At 40.0% G+C, this 15,259-nt stretch overlaps 1 protein-coding gene across 1 annotated transcript; it reads right to left on the bottom strand.

Moving 5' to 3' along the window:
• Positions 1-537: 537 nt before the first annotated feature.
• Positions 538-13,907, bottom strand: LOC308689656 (uncharacterized protein). The gene is made up of 3 exons (XM_081363490.1): positions 13,844-13,907; positions 10,657-10,889; positions 538-3,837 (listed from the first exon to the last, which is right to left on the bottom strand). The coding sequence occupies exons 2-3, from the start codon at positions 10,826-10,828 to the stop codon at positions 3,092-3,094; spliced, it is 918 nt and encodes a 305-aa protein (XP_081219616.1). The 5' UTR covers positions 10,829-10,889; positions 13,844-13,907; the 3' UTR covers positions 538-3,091.
• Positions 13,908-15,259: the final 1,352 nt, after the last annotated feature.

The following is a 15,259-nucleotide window of genomic DNA, read 5'->3' as shown; positions in this document are numbered from 1 at the left end:
TTTTTTTTTTTTTTTTTTTTGATGATTTTTTTTTCTTTCCAATGTTCGTAAGAATATAGCTTAGGCTGACGAAGTTAACACGTTAATAGTGCGTTAACACAATCTGTATGATCTTTAAATTTGATAGTATGATGACAGGTTATTTTAATGTGTTATGAACTTGTTCTATTCTTGTTCTATTCTATGCCAGTTTTCATGAAATGGTATTATTTTGTGTTACAAAGGGAATCTTGCAGGATTGATTAATTTTTTCCGTCCACGTTACACACGTTATAACTTAGCACACTTGTAGGAGTTCCTTTGTCTTCTACATTTGGCAAATAAATTAGAAAAATATACCTGTGGTATTTGTTAGTAATTTTGCTGGCTTTCAGTTTATGAACATACCAGACTCAAAAATGCACCTTTAAGTTTATAGAACAGATAATATTAGATGGCCACCCTGCCTGCACGGAAGTCCTATTACCAGTTTTGTGAACCATACACAACGCATGACTCATAACTATACCAAATTAGGAACAAAGTAAAACATGAACTGGGATTCAACTAGATTTTATTAAACTGAATTAGATTAAGTACACTTTCTGCTTGAACTTACATTGTTTTTCCGTCCATGTTACATACGTTAAATTTGACATCAACTCAACTTTGATCAAAGTTTACTTGTTTACCATTGCCAGATTTATCCTGCCTTTCACACAGCTGTACCCCAGGTTTTCTCAGGATGTTAACCTGAGGACAATGGCTTTCTCCATGAAGATTGATTTTTGCAGGCTGTTGTCCTTGCAGTTAGCCCTAAACTGTGGAATCGCCCACATCTGTAATGTATCTGCTCGTTTTACACTCTTTGACCATCAGGTGGTATTGTGAGCAAATGAAGCCTCGAGACATGTACCCTTTTGTGAACTACTTGGCTGAAAATCTTCAATGCATCATGAGGCTTCATCTCACCACCACTAGGGAATAGTGAATGAGGGTTTAGGGGGCAATTTCAGATTCAGCCTGTATAACTTGCTAATTAGCAGACCAACTTCCTCTGGTGCATACTGGCTGGTGCATTCTGGCTGGGAGGGGTGCAGCCAGCAGTTTGCCCCAAACACATCATGTTATCAAAACACACCAAGCGTTCAAGGATCATCATAAGGTTCATCATTTTTTTCTCCTCTGAGTGGGACAAATGGTTTGGATCAATATTGGGGCCACTATGTAATCATTTGAAGGCACCTTTATTAGCTACAGTTTCAGGAGTGATTCTCTTCTTACTCTTGTACATTGCCGTAAGAGTTTTGATTTTTGTGAGACACTTGGTTGCCATATGGCTTTCATCGAATACCAAGGAGGAGGCTGTAAGACTGGAAAATCTGGAAGAGAGGGCAACTCTCTGAGAAAACAAAGGAAATCAACATTTGAACTCTCTCTTGTGAAATTAGCATTACCATTTGAGATGCAAGTCTCACCTCAGAATCATCCTAATCTACATCTCTTTCCCTTGACCCCCCACATTCCTTCTCTTTCTTGCTGAGATTACCAAAATTCATCCAAAAATCTATATGGTTTAATGTGAATAATTATCATACAGTATTATGCATGTTTGGTATCATTTGAAATGTCTTAGTGCAACTGGTACAAATGTCTCATTCCCAAAGAAGTAAACCAAAAGGTAATAAAGTTCTTAAGAGTTTAGAGATAACTTGCACACAGAGGAGGGTGTGTCTTCCAGGCAAATGGCAACCTGCTCCCAAAAGGTGTAAACTCACTGCAAATTCCCATTGTTAGCAAATGTTTCCATGTGAAAGAAGTTTCTGTCTATATAAAGAAATGCAACAAGAGGCTCAGGGCAATTTGTAGCTCAAATTAGCCTGTGATGCTGAGAGTGGCCAAAACTCTCAGCATCATGTATTTTCTAATGTCAGGTTTGCATCTTTCCCTTTATTCCAGAGCATTTGATGTTTTGTATTTATTATCTTTGAACTGATTATGAAATTGGCATGATAAATGTACCGGGCATAATACAATTTTAAACATTTGATTTTATTCTGACTTGCTCTGAAATTGTTTTCCCAAGTAGATTAAACGGATTTGTATGTTACCGCAAATCTGCGACAGATTAGTGACGACTAATACTTGCCACTAATTCAAGTGTACTTGGTTTTGCAAAGACAGAAAGTGAATGTTCCATTTAAGACAGCAAAATACTGATTGATCAGCCTAAATTTGGGTGCGTCTTACCTCTGTTTTAATTGAATGTTACTTCAGATAAGTGTACGTGGGAAACCATACGGCATGGCCAATTCAAAGCTATTATAAGAGAAGTAATGTTGGTCAACTTATATCTCTAGTAGTGGCCATACCTGTACTGAAGTAAACGTTACTTTAAAATCAAGTATATGCAAAAACCATGGGGGCTTTATAAAAGTATCTTTGATTGTGTAAGCATGAATGCGACCATCTCCATGACCATTAACCAATTGGCATTCTAACCTAAATTCAAGGTAGTGATAAAATGGATTCAGACAAGTTTAATTGGAACTAAATTAATTTGCCACACGTAAAAGACAGTAATGCACAGAGACCTTCACCCGTTCAATCGGAAACCGCCATTGGACCGATTTAGACGGGCTTACAAGGCGAACGTTCAAACACTTTAATTCCCCCCCCCCAAAAAAAAACGAAAGCCCCTCACGAACGACTGCCGCACACACATAACCAAAATATAACAAATAGTCCAGGCCTGGTCCTGTCTTGTTCTTCACTGTCGTAGCTTCTCCTTTTATGCTTCAGAAGCTCCTCCGTGAGAGATATGAGACCGGTGCACCGTTCTCTCTGGGCTCTCTGCCCTGCCCTACTTCCACATATTTATATTACCGTTATAATTTGATTTACATAATTCATTAATTTTACCATAAAAAACATGACACTCTGTTGACAGGTTTTGCTGGGTTGCACACAAGACAAAACGGATATCTTTTGACGAGATCCAGTGTCTGGGACTGGATTTGATATTCCATCTGTGTGAATTTTCATGTGCCTGTTAAGGCTTCCTTTTAGAGTGAAACTTATTCCACACTGTTGGCAGATGAAAATGCTTTTCTCAAGTGTGAATTCTCATGTGGGCCTTAAGGTTTCCTTTTCGGTTGAAACATATTCCACACTGTAGGCAGGTGTAAGGTTGCTGTCCAGTGTGAATTATCATGTGGGCATTAATGTTTCCTTTTCGGTTGAAACTTTTTCCACACTGAGGGCAGGTGTAAGGCTTCTCTCCAGTGTGAACTCTCATGTGGGCTTTAAGGTTTTCAGGATGATCAAAACTCTTTCCACACTGAGGACATTTGTAAAGCTTCTCGCCAGTGTGAGTTCTAATGTGCCTGTTAAGGCTTCCTTTTAGATTGAAACTTACTCCACACTGTTGGCAGGTGAAAGGCTTCTCTCCAGTGTGAATTCTCATGTGGACATTAAGGTTTCCACGTTCACTGAAACTCTTTCCACACTGAACGCACATGTAAGGCTTCTCTCCAGTGTGAATTCTCATGTGCCTATTAAGGATTCCTTTTTGATTGAAACTCTTTCCACACTGTTGGCAGGTGTAAGGCTTCTCACCAGAGTGAATTCTCAAGTGGTTTTTAAATCGTCCTTTCTTATTGAAACTCTTTCCACAGTGTTGGCAGATGAAATGACTACCAGTCCCTGTCTTTTGAGCCGTTTTTCTTGAGGAAATCTTTTCTGTCTGTGAGCAACTAAAAAAAAAATCTCCAGTAATTAAATCATGATGATTGTTATATTGATCTTTCCCTTCCATTTCATTCAGTACTTCAGTCTCCTCTTTCAGTGCCATCAGATCTAAGGCAAAGACAGAGGGGAAAAAAGTTAACTTCAGTTTAATGCTAGAAACAACAGACATCCAAACATTTATACATGTAAAGAATCAAAACCAACTGCAAGTGAGAGAGCACAGTAGAACAAAACAAGAGAAAAAACAAAACAATGATATAAAAATGACCAACATATGCAACACCATTCAATGTTTAAATATCAGAAAAATATTGAATGTTTAATTATTAATTATTTTTAATGTTTAATTTCTAATAATGCTTAATTTAGCAGAAAAACATATTTGTGAAGATTTTCAATCAGGATTTAAGCCCAATCATTGCATAGAAACTGCTTGTTGAAGTTAAATGACCTGCTTTTACCATCTGATTGTGTATCAAAGTAAAATAATGGCGAATATCTTTGAATGCATTGCATTGCATTGCATTTTGCACCTTACAGACTTCATTTGCAAAATACTAACTAGTTTAAGTTCACAACTGCTGTTTTCACAACAAGCTTATTTCTGTATCGGTATCACTGCTGTACACTGCGGCCATTCCCTGGGTGTCTCAGCACAAGGGAAAGAATATATTTTTTCTTCACAAAAATGCAACACAAGCGAACCCTGTGTCCTTTGCAGGATGTAATTTCGCTTGTGCATTTCTGGGTGCGGTCGTTCCCTGGCACCAGCAGACAGCCACAATAGTTGTCTCTCATGTTTGGGCATTCAGCATGCTGAGGCAGCTTTTGTGGATAGTTCATGTTCCCACTGTGGGAATATGACTATGGCCATGTTAAGGTCAAGACTCGCTTACTTAAAAGGAGGTGCAGTCCCCTCGTCTATGCCCCGATCCAGCGTCTTAGCGCCTCACGCCTCATAAACGCGTCAGCCGTTGGAGCTCCTAAAAGAACGTGCTGTTCCTTCTCAGGAGTGACCAGCTGTGTCTTTTTGGGGCTCCTCCTGACGACCAGATGTTGATCGCAGCATCGGAGGGGGAGCTTTGCTCTTCTGGAGATGAAGCTTCGGCTGCGTTGCACCCTTCGGGGAGTGTAGCGTTGCCTGAGTCCGAACCAGAGTGGGCAGCTATGCTTTCCCGGGCCGCCGAGAAGGTGCAAACGACCCTGAGACGGGTGACCCAGAGGTGGATCACACTGCTCTTCAGGAGGTGGCGAAGGTGCCACTCCTTCCCCCGGTGGAGGGCCAGGGGGAGAATCTTTTGTTTCCTTTTGTTTCTGTTCTGCTAAAAAGAGCAGTTTCTGAAACCTCTGGGTCCCAAGAGGGGGCGCTTGGTGGTCGACAATGCTATGCCTTGTCACCCTCAAGCCCCTCTTTCATCGCCAGCGAGCAGCAGTGGCTGTGTCCCGTACACACACACACACATTAATCAAAACTAACTTTAGCTGGAAAATAACTTTATTAAAGAACCGCTATAAAGCCAAAACAATCTCTGTTACCTTAAATTATACGTTTATCTCTGTAAAGCTGCTTTGAAACAATCTAAATTGTTAAAAGCACTATATAAATGAAGATAACTTGACACACTGTTGCCTCCACACACTCACTCGCCCCTCGATGGCTCATCTGTACTATCAGACTTGGCTATGCGATTCAGTTCGCCCAGCACCCCCCAGCGTTCAGGGGCATTCTCTTCACCTGTGTTCTGTCGGACAATGCCCCTGTGTTCAGGGCGGAGATTGCAGTCCTACTGGCGAAGGACGCAATCGAGCCGGTCTCTCCAGTCGATATGAAGACCGGCTTCTACAGCCCATACTTCATTGTACCCTAGAAAGACGGTGGGTTGCAACCAATCTTGGATCTGCGCGTCCTGAACCGCCCCCTTCACAGGCTGCCGTTCAAGAAACTTGCGCAGAAATGCATCTGTCGCCAAAACTGGTTTGCAGCGATCGACCTAAAGGATGCGTACTTTCATGTCTCGATTCTCCCTTGACACAGACCATTTCTTCACTTTGCGTTCGAGGGATGGGCATATCAATACAAAGTCTTACCCTTCGGGCTGACCCTGTCGCCCCGTGTCTTCACGAAAGTCGTGGAGGCGGCCATTGCTCCCATGTGTGAGCGTGGTGTTCGTATTCTCAATTACCGCGACTACTGGCTTATCCTCGCCCAGTCGAGAGAGCAGTTGAACACAGGGGCATGGTGCTCAGTCAGCTCCGCCACCTAGGGCTTCGGGTCAACTGGAAAAAGCTTCAGGTCTGTGAATGGGGCCTCAACTGCATTGGCACATCAACTGCCTCGAGTTGTTAGCAGTACATCTTGCACTGAGTCGCTTCAAAACGCCACTATTAGGCAAGCATGTACTGGTTCGTACGGAGAGCACTGCGACAGTTGTGTACATTAACCACCAAGGTGGTCTACGCTCCCACCACATGTCACAACTTGCCCGCCATCTCCTCTGGAGTCAAAAGCATCTGAGATTGCTTTGTGCCGTTTACATTCCGGGCTTGCTCAACCGTGCAGCCGAGCTCTCACGGCAGCAGGTGCTACTGGGAGAATGGCGACTCAATCCCCAGGTGGTCAAGCTGATTTTCAGGCACTTCGGGACCACACAGGTAGATCTGTTTGCCGCCCCGGACACATCTCACTGCCAGTTGTTCTATTCCCTGACTGAGGGGACCCTCGGCATGGATGCTCTGGCACACAGCTGGCCCCGGGGCCTACGCAAGTATATTTCCTCCAGAGAGCCTTCTTAACAGACCATGTGCAAACTCAGGGAGGACAAGGAGCAGGTCTTGCTAGTTGCGTCGTATTGGTCCAACCGGACCTGGTTCCCAGAACTAGTGGTCCTCGCGACAGCCCTTCCCTGGCCCATTCCTCTGAGAGAGGACCTGCTCTCTCAGAGACGGGGCACCCTATGGCACCCGCGCCCAGACCTCTGGAAACTCCATGTCTGGTCCCTGGACAGGACGCGTAGGTTCTAGGTGACCTACCCCAAGCGGTAGTTGACACCATCACTTCCGCTAGAGTCCCCTCTACTAGGCACCTCTATGGTCCTTTTGGCACGATCAGCTCCCTGCGGTGAGCCGGTGTCTTTCCTTTGGAAGAGTCCGCTCTGCCGTCACTGTCCGGTGTTGTCTCCCCCTTTTCAGGCTTGGGGAACCCCAGTGACATTCCATATGTTGCACTGCCCCTAGCCAGCCAGTTCATATCTGTATTCTTCACATGGTACCTCCCTTCGGGCAGGATGTGGCTTCCGCAGCATCCCTCTCCCCTGGAAAGGCTCCCTTTCCCAGTGTTATCCAAGAGTTCCACTGTGTGGGGTATAACAGCAGTTGAACTCCCTCTATGCAGGCCTTCCGCCCCAGCCAGTTGGAGGTCTGAGAGTCTTGCATAGGGAGCTGGATGTGGCAGCAACCATGGTGTTTTCCAAGGGATCCCAATTATGTCGTCACTTCGACGTTACATCAAACGTGAGCAACTGAAAGGGAACTAATTAGTAACGCTGAGTAACTAATAAGAAACTAATTAGTAACTCTGTAACTAATGTAACCATAGTTCCCAGAAGGAGGGAACAGGAGACGCAACATCCCGTAGCCACTGTTGCTGACCATCGCTATACAACCGTCTATCTCGGCTCCTCAGCGAAAGATCTCCAAAGATCTAAAAATATACATTGACACCAGGGTCTGCAAAAAAAGAAGACACGAGTGGAACTGTGAGGGTATACAAATCCTCTGAGCACAAAGAATAAACTCCAACAGGTTTGTGTTGGGTAAGAGAGCAAAGATATGGAGGCAATAGATTGAAAAATTTATTTATAAATAAACAGGTACCAATGTTTACATCTGCGTATTGATAATGACGACCAACCCAACTCTGTTATACAGATCACAGTGATGAGTATTGTATTTACAATTTAGTATAAACCTAAGTTTACAATGATAAAACGTATCCAAAAAGCTTAAGAATTTAGTAGTTTCTGATTTATACAAAATATCCCCATAATAAATGACATAAAAGCATAAAAGTGGCCGAAACTGGTCTTTTTTTTTTTTTGCCTCAAATGAAAAACATGATTTATTTATATAATAAAATCCCAGCTTTATTTTTAATTTTAGTCCTTAATTGATTAACATAGGATTTAAAAGATAAAGAATCATCAAATATAAAACTGAGATATTTACATTCTGTCACAACCTCTATTACCCTGTAAGGTTTTAAGTGATAGTTGATTTGCCACTTGTTTTTTTTATCATGAAAATAACATTAGTTTTGGTCTTGTTCAAAGTCAGGTTTAGGTCACACAGCCTTTGTTGCACAACATCAATAACACACTGTAAAAAAGACAAAGCTTGGTGTAATTTGGGTGCACTACAATAAATCACGGTGTCATCTGCATAAAAATAAACATTGACATAACTAATATTGAGATCAAGATTATTAATATAAATGATAAAAAGTAATGGCCCCCTGAGGAACCCCCTCATAATCTTTAAAGGTGTGGATGAATGACCTTCCTGTCCAATAAATAGCTTTCAAACCAATATATTGTATGATTTGACAATCCAGTTAGTCTCAGTCTAGTTTTCATTATACTGCAGTGTCGAAATGATTTTAAATTATACAACGGTGTCAAAAGCCTTTGACAAATCAATAAAAAGCTAAACACAATAATATAATTTAGAACCCTGGTAGCAGCTGTAGTTGTGCTGTGCTTTTTCCTAAAACCTGACTGATTATGTGATAAGATGTCATGTTCATTCAAATATGAAATCAACTGATCATTAATAAGAGATTCAAAAACCTTAGACGGAATGCAAAGTTTAGAAATCGGCCTATAGTTATTCATATCAGAAGGATCCTCCTTTTAACAATGGAATAACAAATGCAAACTTCCATATAATTGGATATTCATTAAAACTTAGTGAAAGATTATAGATATGTCAAAGGGGTCTGCAGCTAATTTTAAAGGTCCCATGACATGCTACTTTTTGTAGGCTTTAATATAGGCCTTAGTGGTCCCTAGTACTGTATCTGAAATCTCTTTTCAAAAATTCAGCCTCGGTGCAGAATTATAGCCACTACAAGCCAGTCCCAGAATGAGCTTCCTTCAGACAGGCCGTTTCGGTGTCTGTAGCTTTAAATACTAATGAGGAGGAGAAAGGCGGCGCAAGGTGGAGGGTGGGTGTGGCCTTGACCATCTTGCGCAACGGTACCGTGGCGTGCATGTTTACGTTGGATATAGCAATGGCACGAAGACACACAGTCGTTCAAGCATTTCAGTTTGACCCAGAATCTGATCCGGATGGAGAAGCAACAACTCAACGGTTCCAGCAGGACGTTTCCGAATGGTTAGTTTAAATATTATGTCTGGATACGGTACTTTATTCGGATGGTTTACAGTTATTATCATGTAGCTAACGCTAACCTACTGTTGCCTTTTCATGAGAGATCTGTAACATCTGTAATTTATCTTATTACAATTACATCATAAAGCTCTGCGATCTTGAAATGCGGATATCGCACGCGCCGTATAACCAACAGGAAAACGGTTATCCAAATAACAAAGAAGTGTACAACACTCGCGTTACAGTGTGTGTATTCACACATATAAACTGCATGGCTGCATAGCTAATGTGACAGCCACATTCTACGTGTAACAGTCTAGGCAACCATAAACAGTAAAGCAACACACTTGTATATCATTAGTTGACTTACTGTTCCGAGGTGTGTAGCTGAGCCAAAGAGAGTGATCCAGACTTTAGTTTCAGACGTTCAGCAAGCCCAGCTCTGTATTAACCCCTCGGTGTTCATTTGTAACGTTACATCCAATTATTGAGCAATTGTTATGCTTCGCTTGCTCAAAAGCCATGATATCTCTCGTGGACAAACTAAAATCGCGCACGCGCGCGTTCCTACTTCCTAGCGCATTTTCTCATGGGCGGAAAATATTCTCTGGGCGGGCAAAGCAGAGACAGGGGAGGTAACATTCCTCCTTATAACGTCACAAGGAGGAGATTCAAGATCAGCGCGATTGAGCTTCCATTTTCTCAAAGGCAGAGAAAGATAGCAAAAGCTCGATTTACACCGATTGAAATTTCTAGAAACTTGGGGATACAGGCTAGGGGAACACATATTAATGTTAAAAAACCTCAGAAAGTGAAAATTTCATGTCATGGGACCTTTAAGAAAAATGGTTCTAATTGGTTAGGACCAGCTGACTTAATTACATCCAGTAATTTAAGGTAAAATTAACAAAGTAAATGTCTTCCGCTATTAACTATATCAATATTCCTATAATTTTAGTTGCCTTGAGTGACGACCCGACAGCAACAAAATGTTTATTAAAACCATTCAACATCTCTCCTTTTCCCAAGATTTTTATGGAATTGTCCATTATGTATGAGGGATATATTCTGTTTCATGCACCCACCGCTAGCCTAGCTTAGCACAAAGACTGGATGTAAATGGATAAGGTAGCATTCTAATCCCAATAAGTGACAAAATAATGCAAACATTTTCCTATTTAGGCCTACATGTTGTGATCTGTATAGTCACAGCGTGTACAAATAACAAGGCTATATGAGACAGAGACCATTTTTAATCGTATAAATACTGGGAACTATATTCTCACTAGGCGTAGGATTCCCACTGCGTTCCCAGTATTTATACAGAAGTAAGATTCATTCAAATCTTCTCAGGTTGAAGGCATCACTAGTTTGCCTGGTCATGGAATCGCAACATGTCTGTCCACATGAGGCAACCCACTCCAATAATCAAATAATTTGGACACTCATATGACATTCTTTAAAAATATCATTAATTTCTGTAGAGCTGGACATTTACATTAGGATCAAATTAAGTCCAGCTTTGAGAATGAAACAAACCTGTTTGTTCCTCAGTTTCTTCTTGTTTCACTCTGAACGTTTTTTCAATCTTCATGTCTTCACTTTCCTCTTTAATAAACACCATCTTTGTTTGTTCTTCAGTATCTTCATTTTTCACTCTGAATGTTTCTTCAATCTTCACGTCTTCACTCTCCTCTTTAATAAACGCCATCTTTATAATAGTGTCATGTGGATCTCAGTTGCTTCACCAGGAGTTTTTCTGTGCGTTTGCCCTGTTTAAAATGAAAATAATTAACAGAAATAAAAATAAACCCAAACTAAATCTCTGTGTGTGTCACAGAGCTCTAGTTCAGTTGTTCAGTTCACTGGTAAGAGAGTCAGTGACAGTTAATGGACTTAAATCACAAATTTAAGATATACTTTTATTTGGATTAAAAATATACAAATCAGTGTTTCCCCTACCATTATATAAGGGGGGCGCCCCGCCCTCCTAACGGCTCCCCCCGCCCCCCCTTGGAGGTCAAGTAAATTTGATTTGATTTTCTTTATAGCGCCAGATTACAATTTGTTATTTTATATAAAAAAAAAAACTACATGGCCCTTAAGTAATATGTTATTTATCTTATTTCCACGATGGCATGTCTTTTCTGTCTGTGTTTGCGCGTTTACAATTATCCCAATGAGTGCGCACGTGCGCACACTCACACACAAACAAACACTTGCGTCACATACAGTTGAGCACTAGCGGACAGAGAGCGCGCGGCGGGAAATATGTCGCTGAACTAGGGTGACCAGATGAGATTGGCTAAAATTCGGGACGGGGGGGGGGGGGAGGGGGGGTTTAGTAGCAGTGTTTTTTGGGGAGGTTTTGGGGTAGTCCTACTATGATATTAGACTACATAGCCTATAGTAAAATAGTAAATAGTAAAAAACACTTAAATGTCATTGTGACCAAAAAATAAAAAAAAGACTGTTGTAACAGTGCGTAAATCAGACATTTCAGGCTAGGGCCTATAAAGTCTAACGCTAATAAGCCTTATGCCAAACTTATTATTATGACGAAATTGTCGGTCATTAAATAAGAAAACTAAATAATTGTGTAGATGATTTGCTTTGTGTAACCCAACATCAGACATTAGGCCGAAGTTTTTTTTTTCAAACAGTGCCGCGACCAATCAATCACACCTTTACTGGCTGCCTGTCCTCGCGGCTGCGGCAACTCGCGCTCGCTTATCAATGCATTTTAATTCGCGCCTACGGTATCTTTTTTGAACTTCAAAAAAAGAAAAAGAAAAAGATGCTGCAGCCGGCGGGGGCTGGCTGCAGGACGACTCAACCTCCACGGACAGTTTTTAATGTTTATCAGACAATAACTACTCAAGAATTTGCTTTAGTATAATTTTCGGGACAATTAGGGCCGGATTCGGGATTCGGGACAACAGCTTAGATTTCGGGACTGTCCCGAATTTTTCGGGACGTCTGGTCACCCTACGCTGAACTGAAGATGGCAACACTCGCTCTACTGCGAGTAGCAGCCGGAGTAGCTCTCCTGCTCCAAGTCTAACACCCGGTTCACATATATTTCGTTTGCGGTGAGTATTTTTTTCCCGTACACTGCACGCGGATGCAGTCCGTCGATGATCGATCCGTTCCAGTTGCGGTGCGTATACAGCAGTGCAGAGATCGTTTCCGCACCGAGTCTATTTCTGCTGTGCTGCAAACGCTGAATTAAAGTGACAGCGCATGTTTCGTGATCAAAATGAACACCGATTGACCTGAAAATGTAGTAATTTCACCATAAGTGCGATTAATTAAATAAAATGTAGTAATCTCACCATAAATTTATTTAATTAATTACTACTTTTTTCACTTTAAGACTGAGTTAAAGCAAGGAAAACTACAATTTACCTCAACAAGGCGACATAATGAACAACACTCGTCTCATTCGTGGAGGTGGAAAAACAAGTTCTTTGTGACATGCAAGATTTATTGTATTAAAATTTAAATACAAAAGATTTTAATATAAGTACATGGTTAAATATTTTACCACTTGCTTGAACAATTTAATATATAATTATATAGAAGTAATGCATTGAATAATACATTGTTTAAATTGTGTTTGTGAACGCGCGTTCACAGCAGTGGTGCGTCTGACAGGATTATTCTCTCCAATAAATGCATCATAGAAATAAAAACTTCTCATAAAAAAGCCCTTTTGAAATTTGTTTGTCATATATATGTATTAACTAACATTAACGAACAATGAATGACCAATATATTTGTTAGTATTTATAAATCTTTTTTTAGTTGGTAGTTAAAAAATAAAACTATTTAAGCTCTGGTCCATTAATATTAACAAATACTTCTATAAATTTAACAAAGGTTATTTGCAAAAGTCAATTTTAAAAAGATTTAAATATGTTTATTTATTTTTTTAAAGAGATATCTTATGTTAACATTTTTTAACTTTTACAAACCATTACCCTCCCAGACAATTTATGTGACAGATAGATAGATAGATAGATAGATAGATAGATAGAGATAGATAGATAGATAGATAGATAGATAGATAGATAGATAGATAGATAGATAGATAGATAGATAGATAGATAGATAGATAGATAGATAGATAGATAGAGATAGATAGATAGATAGATAGATAGATAGATAGATAGATAGATAGTGTCTGTGTCAATTTTCCCCAAACAAACCAACCCCCCCCCCCCCAAACCTGTAAACCTAGGGGAAACACTGCAAATAATACCTTAAGTTAATATTTATGATTTATATTTCGTATTTTATAGATTACACATTCATGAAAACAGCAGCTGGTTTGTAAAAGTTGTCATTACACACTGTGTTTCATGCTCTCCTTTATTTTTCATTTGTTTTCAGTAGCTGGTGACGTCAGCTCGAGCGCTTTATATCACTGAATCATGTCAAGAAACAATTGATTTAACTGACTCGGAGTTTCGAAAAGCTCCGTTTCTCTAAACACTTCTTCAAGATTAACACGTCATTGAGAGCAAAATGAGACGCTCATTTTCTGTTAATCAAGGGTGGGTGCGATTTACTCCCAAAAAATAACGTTCATTAATGTTAAATAAAGCATCACAACGTTACTTTCAAGAGTGGTTAATTTATTGTACATATCTTGTAAAAATGATTAAATTGCCTTAACAGTTTGCATTGATTTAATCACTTTAAATGCATAAAAACCACAAACCTTTTTCAGAATCACAACAGATGCAGGAGCGCGGCGCAGCCTGATGACGTCACACAACCAGATCAAAATAAAAGTCCCATTCACGCTGTTAGTCTGTATTAGAGTCATCCTAGAACTGAGGGTGTATTTAAAGTCTCCCAGATAAACCTGTTACTTAAAAAAATATATTGAATCAGTTTTTAATAATAACAGAAAGCATATTACACGATCACTAAAAATAATGCTTTGTGTATTTAGGGAAATTTAAATATATATTTATATATTACCTAAATGACTCCCACTCCACCTATTATATCTTTGCCTACTGATTGCATGCATTCACCTTGAATTATTATGAAATAATTTAGTCTAATTTTCAACTTTTTTTTTGCTAACTCTTTTAAGTTATAAGCAATTGCATAGAATATTTTCAATAGAGATGGGAAAACTAGGCTTTCTGAAGCATTTGAGGCTTTCATCAAATTGTGCCGAAAAAAGATTCATTACTCATTCATTAGCTTTTAACACAACGCGCATTAGCGACATCCGGTTGTCTCACTTGTTTTCTCCAACATATCTAACAAATCACAGCAGAGCAGAAAAAGCATGTGACCAAACAAAGCTTCGGAAGTCCGTGACATATACAAGTACATACACTTCTATCTAATCTCACCTAAATTGATTTGTGCCAATGAGACCACAACTCATGTAGCCTGGTCAACAGATTCACATGCTGATCAATAATATAAAATATAGTATAAGTATGTGATCATAATTATAGATTTAAAAAATATTTTCTGTTCAGTTTTGTAAAAATATAAATTATGTTATAAGGAAGTGTAGTGTTAAATCATTTAAATAAAGCCTCCATAATCATTTCCCTTATTATGCATCAGATGAGGTGGCAAAGCACCAATTTTTTTTCAAACTAGATGTCCCGACCTTCCAATACTGCATGACGTTCGAAGCTTCGTCATCCATCACGTGGTATTGTCATTTTGATACAAACATCGGTACAGTGTGTGAAACAATAGTGCTTTGAAAACTGTGTTGGAGCATCAGAGCCCCGGTATCAACCATCCCATCACTAATTTTCAGTATTATTTGCAGTGTTGGTAGTAACGCATTACAAAAGTAATGCCATTACAGTAATATTGTGATGAACGCTGAGGATTTCTCTTTTTGTTTGGCTTTCCCCCTGCCCATCTGAACCTTTCTGCAGCACGTTTTTGTTTCATCGACTGAAGGCAGTAATAATTGAACTCCGGGAGTGGGAGGACATTTAAGAGATGAGAGGTGAGAGAACAAGCGGCTCGGCTGAAGTAAACGTGACTGGCTTCTCGCGCTCGGGGAAGATGGGGACGCTTTGTGTTGCTCAAGGCCATTAGTCCTAGTGAGGGCGTACATAGCAAATATTTGTTGAACTTATTTAAATGT

The sequence above is a fragment of the Scardinius erythrophthalmus genome, assembly GCF_964197995.2.
Source record: "Scardinius erythrophthalmus genome assembly, chromosome: 4".
Taxonomy (NCBI): Eukaryota; Metazoa; Chordata; class Actinopteri; order Cypriniformes; family Leuciscidae; genus Scardinius; species Scardinius erythrophthalmus.
The sequence above is the reverse complement of the archived record's forward strand: the minus strand, read 5'-3'. Positions and strand labels throughout refer to the sequence as shown.